This window comes from Haliotis cracherodii, unplaced genomic scaffold, assembly GCF_022045235.1.
Source record: "Haliotis cracherodii isolate W230 unplaced genomic scaffold, xgHalCrac1.p SCAF_5, whole genome shotgun sequence".
Classification (NCBI taxonomy): Eukaryota; Metazoa; Mollusca; class Gastropoda; order Lepetellida; family Haliotidae; genus Haliotis; species Haliotis cracherodii.
This window is the reverse complement of record NW_027266308.1, coordinates 30,760,694-30,782,169: the sequence shown is the minus strand read 5'-3', so window position 1 is coordinate 30,782,169 and position 21,476 is coordinate 30,760,694. Positions and strand designations below refer to the sequence as shown.

Sequence of the window (21,476 nt, the reverse complement as noted above, 5' to 3'; positions counted from 1 at the left end):
GAAATTTGAGTGAGTGGATGCAGGCTTAGGAAGAGCATCATTCTTATCCTCCGGATATATAAAAGTAAAAAAAGTAAAACAATAAATGAATGAAAAATATATTAAAGTTTAGGAGCAAAACATTTGACACATCGAAATTGAAGTTTTCACCCTTCGCTCGCTACGATAAACAACGCATTAAATCAATATTCTGCACTTATTGAAATCAATTATAAGATATCCACGGTTGTAATTAGGCCATACTAATAATATTTGCAGAACCATTGCCATGAAAAAGAAACACCGCAACACAATGACGGTGTTGATTTACTTTTGTTATGAAATGTTTGTCAAACAAAAACGCAAGAGTACCGAGTACCGAGTGGGCCCCGGGTACCCACAGAACTACCCGGAAATGTGGTTAGTCACATGAAATATTGTTTATTGACAAAAATTATCTAGCACTCTATGGTTACACTACAAGTCACTAATTTTCGCATTTTCTTCTGAGTTTTCATATGGTTGAATAATGATATAACTTAAGTCAACTTCAGTGTATGCATTACCAGATCGTTTAATACATGTATCTAAATACATTTTGCCAGGGCTATGGTAAAACAAACCCCAATCGGACATCTTGTACCTATCTCTTGAGACCTACAGTGGGTACCCGGGTAGGATCGGTAATAAGCGGGTGGGTAGCCGGGTAGTAAATTTGGACTCGTCCCAGCCCTATTCAGTATATATTTGCTATACTCTACAAAATCATAAATTTTTACTTAGAGGTGCAGAACGCATAAATGAGATCTTAGTCTGAAATATATTATGTCATGTCTAGCAGAGCAGGTCTCTGTGTCTTGCAAACCAATCTGGTGAAAATACTTCCCGTTTATTAATCATTAATATATTTGAAGGCAAAGGCGTTAAATAGTTACATCACGTTTCTAGTTTAATAAAATATTACAAATAAATAATTGTTTTGAGATCAGATATTATGACAGTGCGGTTACAAATGTAGGCGTGAAAAGTCTTTTCTTCTCCGAAGAAACAGAAGGCCGTCGGTGTCTGGTCCTCCGCACGCTGTTGACACCTGCTTTATAACGGGGCGGGGCGATTACGTCACCGGGGTTACGTTTTTTGTGGATCACCGGTAAGCAGACCCCCATAACTCGTGCTCGTACCCAACAGAGACATCTCCAGGAATGGCGACCGATCCTGTGTGTATCGAAGACTTTAAGAAAATAGCCGAGGCAAAACTGTCAAAGTATGTCCGTGAATATTACAACAGTGGGGCGAATAATGAAGACACCTACAGAGATAACACTGATGCTTTCGGGAGGTGATGCAATGGTCTTCTTCATTAGGATCTAGGCCTACTTTGTATACCATGAATTATTAAATATCGATTGGAAATGATGGTTCATTACATTCCTAATTTGATGTAAACGTAGACTATATTGCCTGAGTAAATATCACAGAACACAATGCACACGGAGCACAGTTGACCTGCCGTCTTCGTGCAGATATCCCCCTGGCGGTGTCTTGGGAAATTTGCCCCTCCCCGTATATGATCCGCCCCTGGTAATATGATCCGAATCAGATCCAGGCGTTATTGAACGAACGTTTGTTTCCTAATACATGTATAAGGCACACCACGCACAGGAAACATTCACAACAATCTGACATAGCTCAACTAGTGTAAGTTAATTTGCAATATGAATGTTTCAATACATGCTTCTTGAATCACGGTCTTTGGCTCTTAAGTGGCAGTTAAGAAACAAGAAGTGTCAATGAGTTGACTTATTATATGGACCCAACTTCATTACTCTTCCCATGCCACAGATGCTAGTACCTTTATCATGCAATTTACACGTGACAATTATAGTAAGGTTTATGTTGTGGTGACGCATTTACAGTGTCAGATACTAGAATTGACTGTCACATATATAACTGCTAATATGCCACAACACACACGATCTTTCAAGTTAAATAGTGCTGGGTCTTTTCAGGTATTGACGCGGCTTATTGTAAAAACAAAATATTCACTGCTGGATTCTCAATAAACATGTTGTTGCAGTATTATTCTTCTGTTGTCGTTACTTGACCTACTCACGTTAATCTCTCTTATGTCTGCAATTGTTGTTACTCTTATTCCTCCACCTACCATTTATTATCTGTAACATGTTCAGAATTTAACCTTGCTTGACAATGGTATATCGATCTATACCGAAATGTCGCCTATAACAGTAAATATAGAAATTATCCATAATTTTTGTTTACATTGTCATCCGTCAACATGTAAGTAATGCCTATTCAACAATGGATTCTCAATGTTGTACACTATTATCTGTCACTCGATATCAATACACGAATTCCAAATATTCAAAGCGTATTTAAAGCTTTCCCACCACTATTTTTTATCAGTTTTGTCGCATTGCAACTTCAGTGTCACTGATACGGTTTACAGGTACAAGATTCGACCGAAGTATATGCGGGATGTGTCCAATCGATCAATGGCGACCACCATTCTGGGGCAGAGAGTAGACTGTCCTATCGGCGTGTCCTCTGTTGCCATGTGTCGTCTGGCCCACCCCGAAGGAGAGGTGGCTGTAGCTCGCGGTACGTACACTCACATCCGCAACAGGTGGAGTAGGTTGAACTATTGTTAGGTGATGTTTTATACTATTGTCTGGTAATGTTTTGTACTATTGTCTGGTAATGTTTTGTACTATCGTCTGGTAATGTTATATACTATTGTCTGGTAATGTTTTGTACTATTGTCTGGTAATGTTTTGTACTATTGTCTTGTAATGTTTGGTACTATTGTCTGGTAATGTTTTGTACTATTGCCTAGTAATGTTTTGTACTATTGTCTGGTAATGTTTGGTACTATTGTCTGGTTATGTTTTGTACTATTGCCTAGTAATATTTTGTACTATTGTCTGGTAATGTTTTGTACTATTGCCTAGTAATGTTTTGTACTATTGTCTGGTAATGTTTTGTACTATTGTCTGGTAATGTTTTGTACTATTGTCTGGTAATGTTAGTGCAAGAGGTTCAGGTTACAGAATGCCCAGTCAGTAAAGTGAAACCACGCTTTGACTTAAGAAGAAAGTATTGTGTGGACGTGTAGATATCCATATTTTCTGTAATTACGTCACTGCATGTTGTTATTTGAATAAATGTAGGATATTTCTCCTTTCTTGTCAATTGGGATACGATGCCATCCATCAGCCAAGTCAGCGAGCTTGATCACCTGATCCCTTTAGGTTTGGAGATGAGTTAAACATATTTGACTTGATGTACTGTCCATAGTTATATGATGCTTGTGTTCCCTTACACTGTGAGTGAACACTGTTGTACATCACAGTCAGTAGTGTTCCAGCTATATATAACGACCACAATTTTATGACCGAGTTTTGGCCAAGTATGGGTCAATGATTGATGGCATATGAGCAACGAGATCCACACCGTCGGGCCACATGATGACAGATCACAGACAGACATGTTTATTCAGTATTAAGGCCTAATGGACCAGGGTACAAATTCAGTGCAATAATTCAGCTTCCAGGTGAGAGGGGCACAGGTGGCCCAGTCGTCTAAGGCGTCGCAATTTGCTGTACAAAGTTGCGTCATGAAACCTATGGAACTTCTGAGACCTGCATCGCTTCGGGCTTTCCTCCTACATTAAGCTGACACGCCATGATATAACTGGAATACTGTTAAAAGCGGCGTTAAATAATTTTCACTCACTCCAGATATGAACAGCACACACGTGTATTTATGAAGCATCCATAAAAGTTCTTAAAGGGACATGCTGAACATTTGTTTTAAATGTATTGCCACAGCTGTAATTTTTCTTCGCTGCTTAGACCGTAAAATATTTACAAGGTCTTGTTTACGTTTATACGTTTGTGTATAGTAACCACCCGATATTCATTTTAATCGTCCCTTTAAATTTTGGTCTCTTCCTGTCCATTATGCTATAATTACTCTTTGCTCCAGGTAACCCGAACTTCCTTAATAACAGTCATTGCCAGATGGTCTTTAACAACATTAAATGCTGATAAGTCGAAGCAGCCCATATTTACCACAGCAAGTACTCATTGGTTCCACCACAGTGGTAAAGTCTAAGACCTGCATCACTTTGGGCTGTCCTCCCACATCAAGCTGACACGCCTTTGATATTACTGAAATATTTTTTAGAAGCCTCGTTAAACCCAGAGAGCAGAAATCGGTATATGGTCTCTGTTAAACCCTACTCTCTCATACTAATGTCCGAATATTAGCTCTTCATCATGTCTGCAGCTTGTGCCCGACTTGGCCGATGTTTCACACTGTCCACATCTGCCACCACGGGTCTGGAGGAGATTGGGGAGAAGGTGCCAGATTGTCTGCGATGGTTCCAGATCCACATCCTCTCAGACCGAAATATGCTGACTCGGCTCGTACGGAAAGCAGAAGATGCTGGCTTCTCGGCCCTGGCGCTAACTGTTGACTCCCACGTGCACGGACGCCGCCATGCTGAGATGAGGAACCACTTCACATTGCCAGCTCCTTACAAGTTAGTAGCCGCAGTAAAGTGTTCATTTTGTTGTTTAACACCGCACACAACGACATTCCAGCTACATGATGGCGGTTTGTGAATAATCGAGTCTGAACTAGAAAACCCAGCACCGATCTATGCGTGATATGATGACATGCATCAACCAAGGACAACATGAAACGCGTGTGCAGCCGAAATCGACTTATGAGGCACATTAAAAGAGTCGTGACGCTCATGTTTTTTCAGCCTCAAGGAATACACATTTATTTTCAGGCTAGGTGTGCTAGAGGGATTGAAGTCACGTGACGGGATGTCTGATGAGGAGAGGGAGGGAGGATGGAGCAAGTTCGTCAACAAACTCTTTTCATCCTCCGCAACATGGGACGACCTGCGATGGCTGAAGACCATCACCAAACTCCCGGTGATAGCGAAGGGCATTGTAACAGGTACCTTCAAACATACATGTCGGTGGATATAGAGGTACGTGGGACTGAATAAAACAAATTGCCAATAGAGATTACTCTAGCCAGTGTGTAACCTATCCGCTTGGTTCTTGAGGAATAGCCTCCGTGGTCTAGTGGTAGAGCGTCCGCCCGGAGCGGAAGGTCCGGGGTTTGATCCCCGGTCGCGTCTTACCAAAAGATGTTAAAAGATGGTTCTTGTTGTTACCCTGTCTGGCGCTCGGCATTAAGGGGCTAAAACAAGGACTGGTCGGCTCGGAGTCAGTATACTGTGTCTGAATGGGATATTCATGTTAAACTGCGGCAAGGTATCTCAGTGAGCTAGCACTATAAATCGGCATCAGTCCTGACTAGTACAAGCAGCCAAACAAACACACACACGTACATGCAATAATCTTTGACGGGACGTTACGCCCCATTTCACCTCACCTCATTGAGGAATTCTGATGACGAAAAGCCTTAGATTTCGGACAGTCGTTTCTGAATTAGCTTGCCCATGATGCAATATATACAGAACAACAAAAGTTCCTGTGACATTGAATAAGATTTAATGCAAAGTTATGTTTTTAACCAAATCTGAAACAATTTCGGTTTGCAACAGATAAAAGACTCATGTAAGTGTTCAAATGGTTTAATTTGCCATACTGACTTCAGAAAATGCGTGATTTCATAAAAACAACAACCCATGACCATGCCAAAATGTCAATTTACAAATCAATAGCGTGTGTGTCCACTTCTGTTTCGATGCAAGCAACACATTTTCGTCTCATGGAATGGACAGGCGTCGCACAAAGTCCTGTGCGATATCTGTCCATATCTGCTGGAGCATGTTTCGAAGTTCCATGTGGAGTGGTTGACGTCGAAGGCGCTGATCCATCTCATCCCACATTCACCTCGTCGTCGGTACACTCGAATCCGTCCATCGCTGTGGCTGAGGTGAAAACGAGACTCGTCAGTGAATAGAACTTGTCCCCACTGCATGGCCGTCCAGCGTAGACGCTGTCTGCACCACTGTAGACGTGCTTGGCGGTGACTTTCCTGTCAAAATGGGACGTCTGGCGGGTCTTCTGGCGACAATCCCTGCACATCTGAGGCGACGACGTACGGTTTGGGAAGATATTCTTCGAAGGCCAGGTGTTTCTTGCAGTCAGTGTTGCTGGCTGGAATCGATTTCGTAGGTGTGTTGTTCGAATCCAGTTGTCTTGTCGATTATTGGTAACGCGTGGCCTGCCACTCCGAGGATTGTCTCTGACTGCATTTGTCTGTTTCCAACGTTGCCATAAACACCAAATGGTGTTTCTGTGGACGTTAAATTGTCTTGCAACATCACGTTGACTCGATCCTGCTTCAAGCATACCAATGGCTCGCAGGCGCCCATTTTCGGACAGGCGTGGCATTTCGTAATGTTGAAAAATTGCGTAATTTTGCTGTTTTCTGAGTAGTTGTCAGCACGATGCTAAACAATGCATCAGGAATCCCGTTAACGCACATGTTTTTATACTCTTTCTTTGGTAGTGAAATGCATGGGGCTTGCATAAAAGTCAACTTTTTCATGGAATGCACGCTTTTCTGTAGCAGCTGCGTTTTTGTGACTTGATTCCATACATGTACTACAATATTGAAAACCAAACTTTACTTGTTTGAAAAATACACTAAAATATTGGTGTCACAGGAACCTTTGTTGTTGAGCATACATGTTCCTGCGTTGCCAGGTGAGGGGGCCCGGGAAGCTGTCGAGGCAGGTGCCGATGCTGTGTGGGTGTCGAACCACGGGGGTCGGGAGCTGGACTGTGTACCCGCCACGGTGAGAAAGGGGATGGGGATTTCTACAAAGTTCGGACGTCAGAGTTGTCAGGAAACAGTAGCAGATTCAATTATTGTCTGATAAGACCTCTATTGGGCTTTTTGACAGCAGGAGGCGCACCTTCCCGAGGCAAGGGAGTTAACTGACTATAAAAGTCCTGGACGTTTACAGTCAGTTAACTCCCTTGCCTCGGGAGGATGCAAGAGACGTGACATGCTCCAATGCTGATAGGCTGAGCGATTCCCATTCAGTCTTCAGAATTCAAACATAGAACCTGTATGAAGGTCGGACGAGGCGACACAATGGATCGGGTGGTCAGGCTCGGTGATAGGGTGATCTCGTACCCCAACGGCCTTGATTGTTGCCCATAATATCAAGACTGGTTTGTCTGCATGGTCCAGACTCGCGTTTTTACAGGCAGCCGTCATATAGCTGAATATTACCGAGTGTGGCTGAATATTACCGAGCGTGGCATTAAACAACAAAACAAATGAAACAGAGGAAAGGCTAAAGAGAAGGTTTAATCACGTTGTTCACGACCACAATTCAATACGTACGTGTCAGTGACTGTATTGAACATACACCAGACAGTCAAATCTAACCCTTGAAGATACAGCAACAGCGTCTGAAACTCAGCAGAGTAAACTGAGAGACTTAAGGGTCAGCAAATTTGAAAAGAAATTGTAGGCCCAGTGGAAAAAACTGTCGGCTCAAACATTTTATCAGAAGCTTGGAGACATACTCTTGCAATATAAATTACAAAACATAACCAGTCATACAGAAGCTATTACTGCTATCACACCGAGTTCCCAGGGACTCGGTGGTGATAGATGAAGCCTACATTTATCAGGAAAATATCAGCTTGTAAATCATCTTTGCGACTACATGTCATACATCATTTGAAAGGTCTAATCCTACTGTTTATAAATATGAAAATTATGTTTATCACTATACTGAAATAATGCTTAATAATTAAATATTTATATACTGCAGGCCGTAATTTTAAAACCAGCAGCCCGAGAACAAATCTGTCGGCCTTGGGCCTGCGGGCCGACGTCTACTATGAAAACTGTACAGCAAAAAGATTAACACACGGCACTGTTGATGCTGAAATAATATATGGCTGTGTTTATCTACCCCACTTTAGATGGACGCCCTGCGGGAGGTGGTGGAGGCCGTGGGGGACAGGTGCGAGGTCTACCTGGATGGGGGAGTCCGGAGTGGGTTGGACGCTCTCAAAGCCATCGCTATGGGGGCACGGGCCGTCTTCGTTGGGCGGCCGATTCTCTGGGGTCTAGCACATACGGTAGGTGACTGCGGAGTGCTCGCTTTAAAATTACTTGACAGCCTTGGCGCAGATATGTAAGTTCATCTCGAAGTTCAGATATATAATAATGACTGTTGATTTTTCGCACACGGTTTCAGGCTGTATGTTTTGACCGTTTACTTAATTCTCAAAGACAAAGTAAGGGTTACTTTACAAATCTGTTTTTTAAACCGTTTGGTTGTGGGACAAAATTCAATTAAATTGTCAAAAAGGTGAGTGTTTTAAAATATGATTAAGGGAAACGGTGAAATAAGAACAAGATGATGTTGTTGTCCCCCAGGGATGCGAAGGAGCAGAGAAGGTGCTGCAGATCTTGGGCGATGAACTAAACACGGGCATGGCTCTAGCAGGTCAGTCGATGGCCAGTCTCAGCTATTATGTCCAGCTGCAGGACCGTTATTCACATAATGTCCATAGATATCCCGATTGGACGAACTTATAGTAGAATATGCACATATTAACTTAAATAATAGTAAGTTCGCTTGTGGTAGACCGTGGTTAGAATTGGTCTTTAGCAACTCATGTTGTCGTAAGAGGCGACTAAGGGATCGGTTGACAAGCTCGGTGACTTGGTTGATGTATGTCATCATACCCGATTTGGGTGGATCGATTCTCAAAAATGATTGTCGAAACAGATGCCTTAGTCTGCATCACATCGTTTTTTTTTGCCGCATCAAGCTGACATAATATAGCCTGCTATAACTGAAATGCTGTTTAAAGCTGCGTTAAAACAATCTCCAAACTCACTCTTTATTTCAGGAGCATCTAAGATAAGCGAGATCTCGCGAGACATGGTGGTTCACAAATCCTACTACAGCTCCATGCTCTGAGTGAAGACGAAGGCATAACCCACCCTAGGTGTTGTGTGTGGCAGGGGAGTAGAAGCTGAACATCATCACCTTCACGAACTGCATGTATGTTGGGTGGCCTCACTTATCTGAAGGCACACCGGGTATTGCTGATATACTATTATCTCACTAAAACTGTTGCAAAGTATATGTTTTTTGTCGTTTATGTGAAACAGCAATAAAACCCCGAGCGAAATATCGAAATCTGATTGCCTGTGTCATATTTTGAATAATATTCTTTAAATAAGATCAGTTGTTACACACAAGTTTTTGATAAAGTATATGCCAGCATCTGACATTGAACTCTCCTTAAAAATAACCTATGCATGAGGCGTGAACCAAGAATGGCAGTAAAGGTATATGACAAATATATCCTATTTATTTTAAAGAGAGATTGACATAAGGACGAGAATCAGAGGATTAAGTCACAATATTGACTATGCTTGTCGTAAAAGGCGAATTATGGGATCGGGTGGTCAGGCTCGCTGACTTGGTTGATACATGTCATCGATCCCAACTGCGTGGATCGATGTACTTGATATTAATCACTGAATTGTCTGGTCCAGACTCGATTATTTACAGATATAGCTGGAATATTGCTGAGTGCGGCGTTAAACAACAAACCAACCAACCAATCTAAAACTGTACTGTATTCCCGATTCCCGCCAAGAATTAACACTGGATTACAGGTTTTGGAACAAATAAGGGTTGCCATTGGTTGATAAATACTTCAAACTGCTACCAAAATGGTAACAAAACACATTTAATACTTTTACATAGGGTTTAACGTCGCGTACAGGATTATTGCATGCATGTGTGTGAGTGTGTGTGTGTGTGTGTGTGTGTGTGGCTGTTTGTACAAGTCTGGACTAATGCCGATTTTATAGTGCTAGCTCACTGAGATACCATGCCGCATTTTAACATGAATACTCCACTCAGACACAGTATACTGACCCCAAGCCGGCCAGTCCTTGTTTTAGCCCCTTAATGCCGAGCGCTAGACAGGGTAACAACAAGCACCATCTTTTAACGTGTTTTGGTATGACGCGACCGGGGGTCGAACCCACGGCCTTCCGCTCCCCGGGCGGACGCTCTATCCACTAGACCACGGAAGCGGTCCAATGTTTATACGCCATGCAATGCTGTTAATAAAGAATAATACTGTAAAATACTGTCTCACAATCATTTGTCACTTATCACTTATGTTTACTATGGGCGTAATATATGGCCATTCAGTTCTGTATTTCCACCATTAAACGCCCGGGTGTATATTTCTTTTTCAGACGCTCTTTACCTCTGGCGTTTAATCGAGAACCGTCGATTGTAATTTCAATTTCCGACCAATGATTCGCTCAGAACCTCCTTCGGTATCGTAGTTTAAAAGTTCTCTAAAATGCATCTCATTGGCGAGGATAATTAAGCAAAGACAATAATGGGGTGAATTCCGTGCATAAAAAACTTTCCGGCGTTTAATCCAGAACCGGCATTTATATATTTCAGATACTCGGCACGCGGCATTTAATCGAGGAAATACGGTATTCTGAATAAACAATGATTGCATGATGCATAAGCAACACACTGTGTAATTTGAAGCACACAGTTGCCTCCCTTATGCTACATTTGTGTGTCGTCTGCATACAAAACAAAATGGCGAGCGAGCTAGTCTGTGTCAAGGAAAATCAGAAAGCAGCGGAAACAAAGTTGTCGACTTACGCCCGTGCATACTTCAACCACGGAGCAAACTATGAAGACACGTTCAGAGATAATGCTGAGGCCTTTAAGAGGTAGGCTAGTCTCTACAGGACCTTATACGTCTATTATATGTGATTACGGAGTGTGGATATAGGGTGAGTGGCACACGATATGCACTTGATGAAGTGGACCCCTAAAGGAAGTTTGAAAAAATCATTTATTTCAGAGATCTACTACTACTACTACTACTACTACTACTACGACTACGACTACGACGACTACTACTAGTACTACTGCCACTAGTACTACTGCCACATGTATTACAGAACTACCACTAAACTAATACTGATGTCCAACTACTATTAATGCTAATATTACACATCTAATACGACACTAGACTTTTACTAATACTACTTACAGTACTAATACTACAGTGCTACTTGTAAACATAAATACTATTAAGATTTATGCACATTCAGATATAGCCCTAAAGGCTATAGGGAAAAAAACATCGAAATAGTTCAAATTTCTCGTTTATCCGGTGGTATGATTATTTTGAATGGTATTAGCATGTGGAAAGCTGTAAACATGTTACATTTCAAAGAGTGAATATTCATTCGTACATCGATATGCTCTCCTGTGTCAATACACATAATGCTGGTGTCATCGCCGGGGGGTGGGACATGAATTCCGCCCCGAATACCTTTTGCGCTTCAAAAGGTAGCGGTTTATTGATTGAAATACGACTTATAAAAAGCAGTGATGGCTTTTCAATTACATTACATTCTTATGTGAATGTTATTGCATGCCTAAACAACTCTCCACAAGACTGAATGGCAAGACCATACAGAGGGATGACTTCAACTTTCCAATAGTCAACCTTCCCTTTATGTCGAGCCACACTCCAGCAGCTCCAGCCATTGGTGTTTACATTTCAGAACTTTTGAGGTACAATCGAGCTCGTTCTTTCTACCAAAATATCAAAAAGTGTCATACGACTCATGCTAATAATGTTTGATCAAGGTTTCAACATTCAAAGTATATACACCTTGCACAGTTTGGATTTTGTAATAAATAATAATGAAAACGAACGGGGATGTACATGAATGTATACACTCATACAGGCTATGTAACAAAACATCGAATTTGGTGAACTCTGAATTATATTTATTACTCTTTGCTGATGACATGGTCCTAATGAATATAACAACTGCTGGCTTGCAGTCACAACTAGACAAACATGCTTATTACTGTAACAATGAGGGTCAACCTGTCAATATTGACAAAACTAAAGTTGTAATTTTCAGAATATCATATCAACCGTTACACATACAGTTTCTATATGAATCAGTTTCATTAGAAATAAACCGACTCCGTGGTCCAGTGGTAGAGCGTCCCAGGTTAGATCCAAGGCCACGTCATACCAAAATACGTTAAAAGATGGCACTTGTTGACCTATTCTACCTGCAAGTCAGTGAGAACCAACTGATGTCCTCATACAGTCATTGAGAACCAGCTGATGTCCTTATACCAGTCATTGAGAACCAGCTGATGTACTTATACAGTAATTGAGAACCAGCTGATGTCCTTATACAGTCAGTGAGAACCAGCTGATGTCCTTATACCAGTCATTGAGAACCAGCTGATGTACTTATACTGTCAGTGAGAACCAGCTGATGTCCTTATACAGTCAGTGAGAACCTGTTGATGTCCTTATACCAGTCATTGAGAACCAGCTGATGTCCTTATACCAGTCAGCGAGAAACAGATGATGTCCTTATACAGTCAGTGAGAATCAGCTGATGTCTTTATACCAGTCAGCGAGAAACAGATGATGTCCTTATACAGTCAGTGAGAACCAGCTGATGTCCTTATACAGTCAGTGAGAACCTGTTGATGTCCTTATACAGTCAGTGAGAACCAGCTGATGTCCTTATACATTCAGTGAGAACCAGCTGATGTCCTTATACAGTCAGTGAGAACCAGCTGATGTCTTTATACCAGTCAGCGAGAACCAGCTGATGTCCTTATACCAGTCATTGAGAACCTGTTGGTGTCCTTATACAGTCAGTGAGAACCAGCTGATGTCCTTATACAGTCAGTGAGAACCTGTTGATGTCCTAATACCAGTCATTGAGAACCGGTTGATGTCCTTGTACAGTCAGTGAGAACCAGCTGATGTCCTTATACAGTCAGTGAGAACCTGTTGATGTCCTTATACCAGTCAGTGAGAACCAGCTGATGTCCTTATACATTCAGTGAGAACCAGCTGATGTCCTTATACAGTCAGTGAGAACCAGCTGATGTCTTTATACCAGTCAGCGAGAACCAGCTGATGTCCTTGTACAGTCAGTGAAAACCAGCTGATGTCCTTATACAGTCAGTGAGAACCAGCTGATGTCCTTATACAGTCAGTGAGAACCAGCTGATGTCCTTATACATTCAGTGAGAACCAGCTGATGTCCTTATACAGTCAGTGAGAACCAGCTGATGTCTTTATACCAGTCAGCGAGAACCAGCTGATGTCCTTATACAGTCAGTGAGAACCAGCTGATGTCCTTATACAGTCAGTGAGAACCAGCTGATGTCTTTGTACCAGTCAGCGAGAACCAGCTGATGTCCTTATACAGTCATTGAGAACCAGCTGATGTCCTTATACAGTCAGTGAGAACCAGCTGATGTCCTTATACCAGTCAGTGAGAACCAGCTGATGTCCTTATACCAGTCATTGAGAACCGGCTGGTGTCCTTATACAGTCAGTGAGAACCTGTTGATGTCTTTATACCAGTCAGCGAGAACTAGCTGATGTCCTTATACAGTCAGTGAGAACCAGCTGATGTCCTTATACAGTCAGTGAGAACCAGCAGATGTCCTTATACAGTCGGTGAGAACCAGCTGATGTCCTTATACAGTCAGTGAGAACCTGTTGATGTCTTTGTACCAGTCAGCGAGAACCAGCTGATGTTCTTATACCAGTCATTGAGAACCTGTTGGTGTCCTTATACAGTCAGTGAGAACCAGCAGATGTCTTTGTACCAGTCAGCGAGAACCAGATGATGTCCTTTTACAGTCAGTGAGAACCAGCTGATGTCCTTATACAGTCAGTGAGAACCTGTTGATGTTTTTGTTACAGTCAGCGAGAACCAGCTGATGTCCTTATACCAGTCAGTGAGAACCTGTTGGTGTCCTTATACAGTCAGTGAGAACTAGCAGATGTCCTTATACAGTCAGTGAGAACCAGCTGATGTCCTTATACAAGTCGGTGAGAACCAGCTGATGTCCTTATACAGTCATTGAGAACCAGCTGATGTCCTGATACAGTCATTGAGAACCAGCTGATGTCCTTATACAATCAGTGAGAACCTGTTGATGTCCTTATACCAGTCAGTGAGAACCTGTTGATGTCCTTGTACAGTCAGTGAGAACCTCTTGATGTCTTTATACCAGTCAGCGAGAACTAGCTGATGTCCTTATACAGTCAGTGAGAACCAGCTGATGTCCTTATACAGTCAGTGAGAACCTGTTGATGTTTTTGTTACAGTCAGCGAGAACCAGCTGATGTCCTTATACCAGTCAGTGAGAACCTGTTGGTGTCCTTATACAGTCAGTGAGAACTAGCAGATGTCCTTATACAGTCAGTGAGAACCAGCTGATGTCCTTATACTAGTCGGTGAGAACCAGCTGATGTCCTTATACAGTCATTGAAAACCAGCTGATGTCCTGATACAGTCATTGAGAACCAGCTGATGTCCTTATACCAGTCATTGAGAACCTGTTGGTGTCCTTATACAGTCAGTGAGAACCAGCTGATGTCCTTATACAGTCAGTGAGAACCTGTTGATGTCTTTGTACCAGTCAGCGAGAACCAGCTGATGTCCTTATACCAGTCATTGAGAACCTGTTGGTGTCCTTATACAGTCAGTGAGAACCAGCTGATGTCCTTATACAGTCAGTGAGAACCTGTTGATGTCGTTGTACCAGTCAGCGAGAACCAGCTGATGTCCTTATACCAGTCATTGAGAACCTGTTGGTGTCCTTATACAGTCAGTGAGAACCTGTTGATGTCCTTATACAGTCAGTGAGAACCAGCTGATGTTCTTATACCAGTCATTGAGAACCTGTTGGTGTCCTTATACAGTCAGTGAGAACCAGCTGGTGTCTTTGTACCAGTCAGCGAGAACCAGATGATGTCCTTATACAGTCAGTGAGAACCAGCTGATGTCCTTATACAGTCAGTGAGAACCTGTTGATGTTTTTGTTACAGTCAGCGAGAACCAGCTGATGTCCTTATACCAGTCAGTGAGAACCTGTTGGTGTCCTTATACAGTCAGTGAGAACCAGCTGATGTCCTTATACAGTCAGTGAGAACCAGCTGATGTCCTTATACTAGTCGGTGAGAACCAGCTGATGTCCTTATACAGTCAGTGAGAACCAGCTGATGTCCTGATACAGTCATTGAGAACCAGCTGATGTCCTTATACAATCAGTGAGAACCTGTTGATGTCCTTATACCAGTCAGTGAGAACCTGTTGATGTCCTTGTACAGTCAGTGAGAATCAGCTGATGTCCTTATACAGTCAGTGAGAACCTGTTGATGTCCTTATACAGTCAGTGAGAACCAGCTGATGTCCTTATACAGTCAGTGAGAACCTATTGATGTCCTTATACCAGTCAGTGAGAACCTGTTGAGGTCCTTATACCTGATGTTCTTACATGCGGCATTATGATTATTATTGTTTGTTTGAAACCAATGACAAACTTATATTAGTCCAGTTCTTTCTGGAACAAAGTATTTAATTAGAGATGACAATCAAATGACGTGCCGTTTATTTCAGCAAGGACTTGTGAAAACCAGGGTCGTCATAATTTTACCAATTTGAGGTCAATAAATGATACAAAACTTTATTATTATGTGCCAGTTATATTTAACACCTTCAAAGAAAAAACAAGAAATACAGTTTGGGAGACAAAATATACCATGCTCGGCGTATTTGTGTCCACATCTATTTTCACAGGTACAAATTTCGGCCCCAGTAGATGCGGGATGTATCACGCTGTCTCCTGTCCACCACTATCCTTGGACATGGGGTCAGCTGCCCTATTGGGGTCAGTCCCATGGCAGTGTGTACATTGGCTCACCTAGACGGAGAAGTGGGCATAGCTCAAGGTATTTGTCTGTGTCGCTCCCATGGGCGTGAGTAGATTGGCTCACCCGGATAGAGAAGCGGCCATAACGCAAAGATCTTTCTGTCTCATATGCCAATCATGGTCACTGATACATAATCTATGTGTATCCTCAAATCTTTTCTTTTTTGACACCAGCATGTTAAACTGGTTCTTACAACTGTGATAACGATCCATGTTTATAGCCTGTTCCAGATTGGGCATGTGTTTTACACTGCCTCCGCGGGTATGGATGAGATTGGTGAGAAGGTGCCAGATTGTCTGCGATGGTTCCAGATCCACATCCTCTCAGACCGAAATATGCTGACTCGGCTCATACGGAAAGCAGAAGATGCTGGTTTCTCGGCCCTGGCGCTGACTGTTGACTGCCACGTGCACGGACGCCGCCATGCAGAGATGAGGAACCACGCGCTAGTACCTCGTACTTACAGGTTCGTGATATACAACACTTTATAGTTATATGTCACGGATTCCTCTTGATTTTGTCATGAATGTGTCTTGATTGTGTCACGGTATTACCTTCAGAAAAAGGTATACTATGGGAATTAACTATGGGAATCCATGACTATACGACAAGGAATCTCTGTACATTTTGTAGAGATTGCCAAGTTATGAATGTGTATTCATTGAACCTGCGTGTCAGGTAAGACTGGGATATTCGATAGCATATTCAGATGCCACGGCGTGATAATGAGTTACTTTAACCATAACTCTGAAACACCTAGTAGGACCATGTATAGTTTGTCAATTCGAATCATTAATAGGTCGTGAAAATTGAACACTATACTCCAAGGAAGAGTTGGTGTGTTTAAACGAACGTATAAAACGTAGTCGAGTAAATGGCGAGTTATAAAAATGGCGTCTGTTTTGTAGCAAATTCGCAGTTTTGTGGACGACATTCAAATGCTTGCTATCACCCAAATTCGTCACTAAGTATGTAAGCATCCATACACTAAAAGCATATGTACGCATTGTGAAAATAATTTAATCGTACAACATGTTAATCGTTTTGATAGAAGTATAATATGTTATGGAACCTCATTGTTGGGCATGTCAACCAAGCTTATTAAATGGAGACTGTATATATGTAAGTTGTATAATGCGTGTTCGTTTCGTCCTGACTAATAGACAGTGCATTGTTTTAGACTGGACGTTTTGGAGGAACTGATGTCCTTGGACGGGATGGCAGACAGGATGAAGGAAGGTGGTTAGATGTCCTACAGAACTCCTGACTAATACACAGTGCACTGTTTCAGACTGGGCGTGTTGGGGGAAGTGAAGCCCTTGGACGGGATGACAGACAGGATGAAGGAAGATGGTTAGATGTCCTACAGAACTCCTGACTAATACACAGTGCACTGTTTCAGACTGGGCGTGTTGGGGGAAGTGAAGCCCTTGGACGGGATGACAGACAGGATGAAGGAAGATGGTTGGGTATCATTTGTCAACAACCTCTTTTCACCCTCTGCAACCTGGGACGACCTACGCTGGCTGAAAGCCATCACTAAACTCCCCATTGTCGTGAAGGGGATTTTGACTGGTAAAGTGGAGGTGGCTAGAGCCTGGGGCTTTATTAACTTCAGCTTACTCTCAGATCCGGTCCATGTTATTCCCTTCGTACCTGTGATGAGAATGGACAGCTTATAATTAGTTGAATATACTTAATTCAAATTCAAGTTTGAAATGTTATGGATAGAAATCATTAGCTGCAGCTGACCGTAGTGTTTTTGTACGTCCGACTCTTATTTCAAAATATTACTACTCGACATGGCCCTTGATATAGATGGAATCCTAAGAGAAGAAATAAAATATGTTGTCCTCAATGCGACCATGGTGCGAAAAGCTTTGCTTTGTTGAATTAGGAAGAAAAAGAAATTGCAGCAGTTTCGGCACGAGGTACCAACTTTCTTTAACCATTTTTTTTGAAAATAAAACCAATTTTCAAAGATGTGCACATGTGCAGGATCATATTTACATAGCAGTATCTGTAAATATTGTTTGGTTCTATTTCATATTGAGAAATATGTTTTTAGATAATTACCTGTGCGAAGTCAGGCATTAGACAAATTAGATTATCTTATAACAGGTTAAAAAATGCCTGAGGTGAGTTTCATAAGAAAATGTTTTTTGTTTTTTTATGAAATGAGTGTGATGTTGACAATAGATAACATGCTCGCGGACATGTATGTTTAAAAAAAAATTGTAAAAAAAAAATCAAAAAAATCATAGCACCCCACCATTACACTTCTCTACTGAGATTCGTGTGTACATATATAAAGAATATTAGTGAATCGCCCACCTTGTCTTTGAAGCAGAGGGGGCACGGGTGGCCCAGTCGTCTAAGGCTCCGCGATTCGCTTTGCAGAGTTGCGTCCCTTGGGCACGCCAGAAACCTATGATTGTGGGTTCGAATCCCAGTTCGCCCCGATTATGTCTCTAGGTTTGTCAGCACCATACCCGTGTTCCTGGGTTTCACCGAACTGGTAAACGTCTGAGACCTGCATCACTTCGGGCTTTCCTCCCACATTAGGTGGTGGAGGCCGTGGGAGGCAGGTGCGAGGTCTACCTGGACGGGGGAGTCAGGAGTGGGCTGGACGCCCTCAAAGCCATCGCCGTGGGTGCACGGGCCGTCTTCGTTGGGCGGCCGATCCTCTGGGGTCTAGCACACAAGGTTTTGGAGCCAGTGAAGATGCATCCGTCTGGCTAGATGAGTGCTACAGTGTTACGTGTCGATTCCCATAGTGAAACAATATGTTAATCCAGAAATCTGTATGTAAAAACACTTGTGAAACCAACCAACAACCAACAAGTGGTTTACAATCAACAAATGTGTTACAAAATTCACTAAGGTTATAAAAATAATACAAATTTCTGCACAACAATTATAAAGGCAGCGGTAGTACAATATTCAATGGAAATAAATAATATGATGGCAGTGCTTACTATGAAAAACGAATGAACACATATTATGTTGTTATTTTCAATAACATAATATTTACACACCTTTATATGAAGCACAGGTACTTTTTTCCGTAAGTATTTAGAAATGTTGGTTGGAATTTATTTTCATCCTGGGTTAATACGTAGGCTGTCAGTGATAATTTAAGCCGAAAAATACCAATCCTTCTGAAGTGATCGAAAGAATTGAAATATATATTTGTTTCAGGTGCAGCTCGGATAAGCGAGATCTCGCGAGACATGGTGGTTCACCAATCCCACTACAGCTCCAAGCTCTGAACTTTTCTACATTTTACCACATCTTCTTTATACAGTGAGTGAGTTTTGTTTTTCGCTGCTTTTAGCAATATTCCAGCAATATCACGGCGGGGGGACACCAGAAATGTGGAGATTCGAATCTGGGCCTTCCGCGTAACGAGTGAACGTTTTAACCACTAGAATACCCCACCGCCCCCTTTTTTATTCAGATTGAGTATATTGTGTATATGTGCGTATAATGTGATTGATGGAGATGTCACGTGAAACGAACATAACCCTTTTCGTGTTCCCTTACACCTTTCTTTCGAGATATGTGTATACATATATTCAAGAGATCACGTCGCACCGTGTATAACGTAACTGATAGGCTTCCATAAATGCATGTCGGATAGAATAACTTGGTCAGTACGATGATATAATCGACCGTATTTTTTGGTTGTATTTTTCATCTGTTTCCACCCAGATGCAATTAAAATTGAAAGGAAAAAAAGAAATATATGAAGTCGTCTATTTCTTCTTCCTTGTTGATATGACAACAAAGAAAACGAATGTTTTTTTAAACAAAAAAATCGGCAAAACGTACACATCTGAACTAAAACAAGCTCTACTCTATATTTTACGGTGGCCCATAAGGGACATGGAGTCTGTTTATCCATATTTTGATATTTCACGTACTGTTATCGTAACCTTTAGCAAATTAACACGATTTGTCATACAAATATGTGATAAATCATGTATAAAAACAACTGAAAACATAGAAAATGTACTTTCAAGTAGCTATTGAGTTCCTGAAATGTGAAGCGAAAATGTCAAAAACTAAAATGGAAATGTCAAAAACCAAAACGAAAATGTCAAAAACAAAAGCGAAAATGTCAAAAACTAAAATGAAAATACAGAAAACTATTTCCACCGCGGTGTAAATAGTTTTCACCGCGGTGTAAATATTATCACCGCGGTAGAAATATTATCACCGCGGTAGAAATATTAACACCGCGGTAGAAATATTATCACCGCGGTAGAAATATTAACACCGCGGTTGAAATATTATCGCCGCGGTAGAAATATTATCACCTCGGTAGAAATATTAACACCGGGGTGGTAATATTATCATCGCGGTGGAAATAGTTTTCTGTATTTTCATTTTAGTTTTTGACATTTTCGTTTTTGTTTTTTGACATTTTCATTTTAGTTTTTGACATTTTCGTTTCACTTTTCAGCGATTCAGTATCTTCTTTACACATGATTTATCACATATTTGTAAGACAAAACGTGTTAATTTGCAAAAGGTAACGATAAAAGTAAGTGAAATATTAAAGTATGGAAAAAACAGACGCCATGTCCCTTATGGGCCACCGTAATATTTCACACAAGGACCATTCTCTCAGGTTGTTTATGTTGTGGTACATGGTCATGTGTACAGCGCACAGGTCAGAAATCAAAGAAGTTAAGTAAGAAAACGTACAACTTTATGGATAACAACTTGTGGTTTATGGTATATAGGGACGATTCGATGAAGATTCCTACACCGTTACCACGCTCCACCAATTCCTAGAATGCCAATCCAACAGTCAGGTGAAGTTAAGCAACTCTGTCGCGGATAATAGTTGGAAGTATGTCCGCGTTCGGCAGCTTCACTTCTGAGAACTTCGAGAGCTTCTGGCCTGCCCCACACTGAAGCACTTTGCTGAGACTGCCAATGTGCCAGAGCTTAGTCCCCCTTTAACAGTTGAAATGGCTCATCTGAATCAGTCCAACACTAGCAGGGATGGGGTGGAAATAAGAATGACTGGAACATTTGAAACATGGTTTATTTGAAATAAATGATATAATTCCCAGAATAGAAAGTAACTCTTGCATTTTATTTTAAAAATTCTGTTCAAGCACTTCAGCGTTGTGCATGACCTATATCTGCAACATTGCCGACTGCGGCGAAAGACCATTCACTCCGATAGTTGAAGCAGACGTAAAATACTCTTCACTCGCCTATGAAGTTTACCTATTCTTATATTTATTGGTCATTCAGTCACGCGGACTTCCCGGAAAAAGACTCGTCTGTTCACCCATAACCTACCTGCAGCACTCAACTTATTGCCCGAAGTTTGAATGGGTCAGGCTCGATGGATGACTTGGTTGATAAAGCGTGTCATCGTACCTGACCATTTGAAACGTTGCTCGTAATGTCAACCACTGTTCTGGCCCTCTGCTGTTTATGACATGATTCTGATATTGGGTAAGTGAGTATGGTTAGTACGTCTTCTGATACAAATGATTGTAAATCGAGGGATTGCTTTGCTAATCTACTAATTGCTACCATGGACCAGCTGTAACCTCGTTTTGAGTCCGGTTCAAATAGCACTGTTCTTGATTGAAGCATGCGGAGGGAGCCCAGTGCTCGCCTCGCCTAATGTTTGTCTATTTG

At 41.7% G+C, this 21,476-nt stretch overlaps 1 protein-coding gene and 1 pseudogene across 1 annotated transcript; both read left to right on the top strand.

The window, feature by feature from the left end:
• Positions 1-1,137: 1,137 nt before the first annotated feature.
• LOC139444048 (2-Hydroxyacid oxidase 1-like) lies at positions 1,138-9,065 on the top strand. The gene is made up of 8 exons (XM_071224954.1): positions 1,138-1,318; positions 2,447-2,598; positions 4,288-4,543; positions 4,799-4,971; positions 6,699-6,790; positions 7,938-8,096; positions 8,398-8,467; positions 8,877-9,065. Exons 1-8 carry the CDS (start codon positions 1,182-1,184, stop codon positions 8,945-8,947), a joined length of 1,110 nt encoding a protein of 369 aa, XP_071081055.1. The 5' UTR covers positions 1,138-1,181; the 3' UTR covers positions 8,948-9,065.
• A 1,547-nt stretch (positions 9,066-10,612) lies between these two features.
• Positions 10,613-18,548, top strand: LOC139443646 (2-Hydroxyacid oxidase 1-like; annotated as a pseudogene).
• The last annotated feature ends 2,928 nt before the right edge of the window (positions 18,549-21,476 follow it).

Bases quoted from the DNA above. Each gene is read 5' to 3' on its own strand.
- LOC139444048 (XM_071224954.1), top strand. From the start codon at position 1,182: ATGGCGACCGATCCTGTGTGTATCGAAGACTTTAAGAAAATAGCCGAG. The intron at 2,599-4,287 runs GTACGTACACTC...TCATGTCTGCAG, and splicing joins AGAGGTGGCTGTAGCTCGCG to CTTGTGCCCGACTTGGCCGA. The intron at 4,544-4,798 runs GTTAGTAGCCGC...ATTTATTTTCAG, and splicing joins ACATTGCCAGCTCCTTACAA to GCTAGGTGTGCTAGAGGGAT.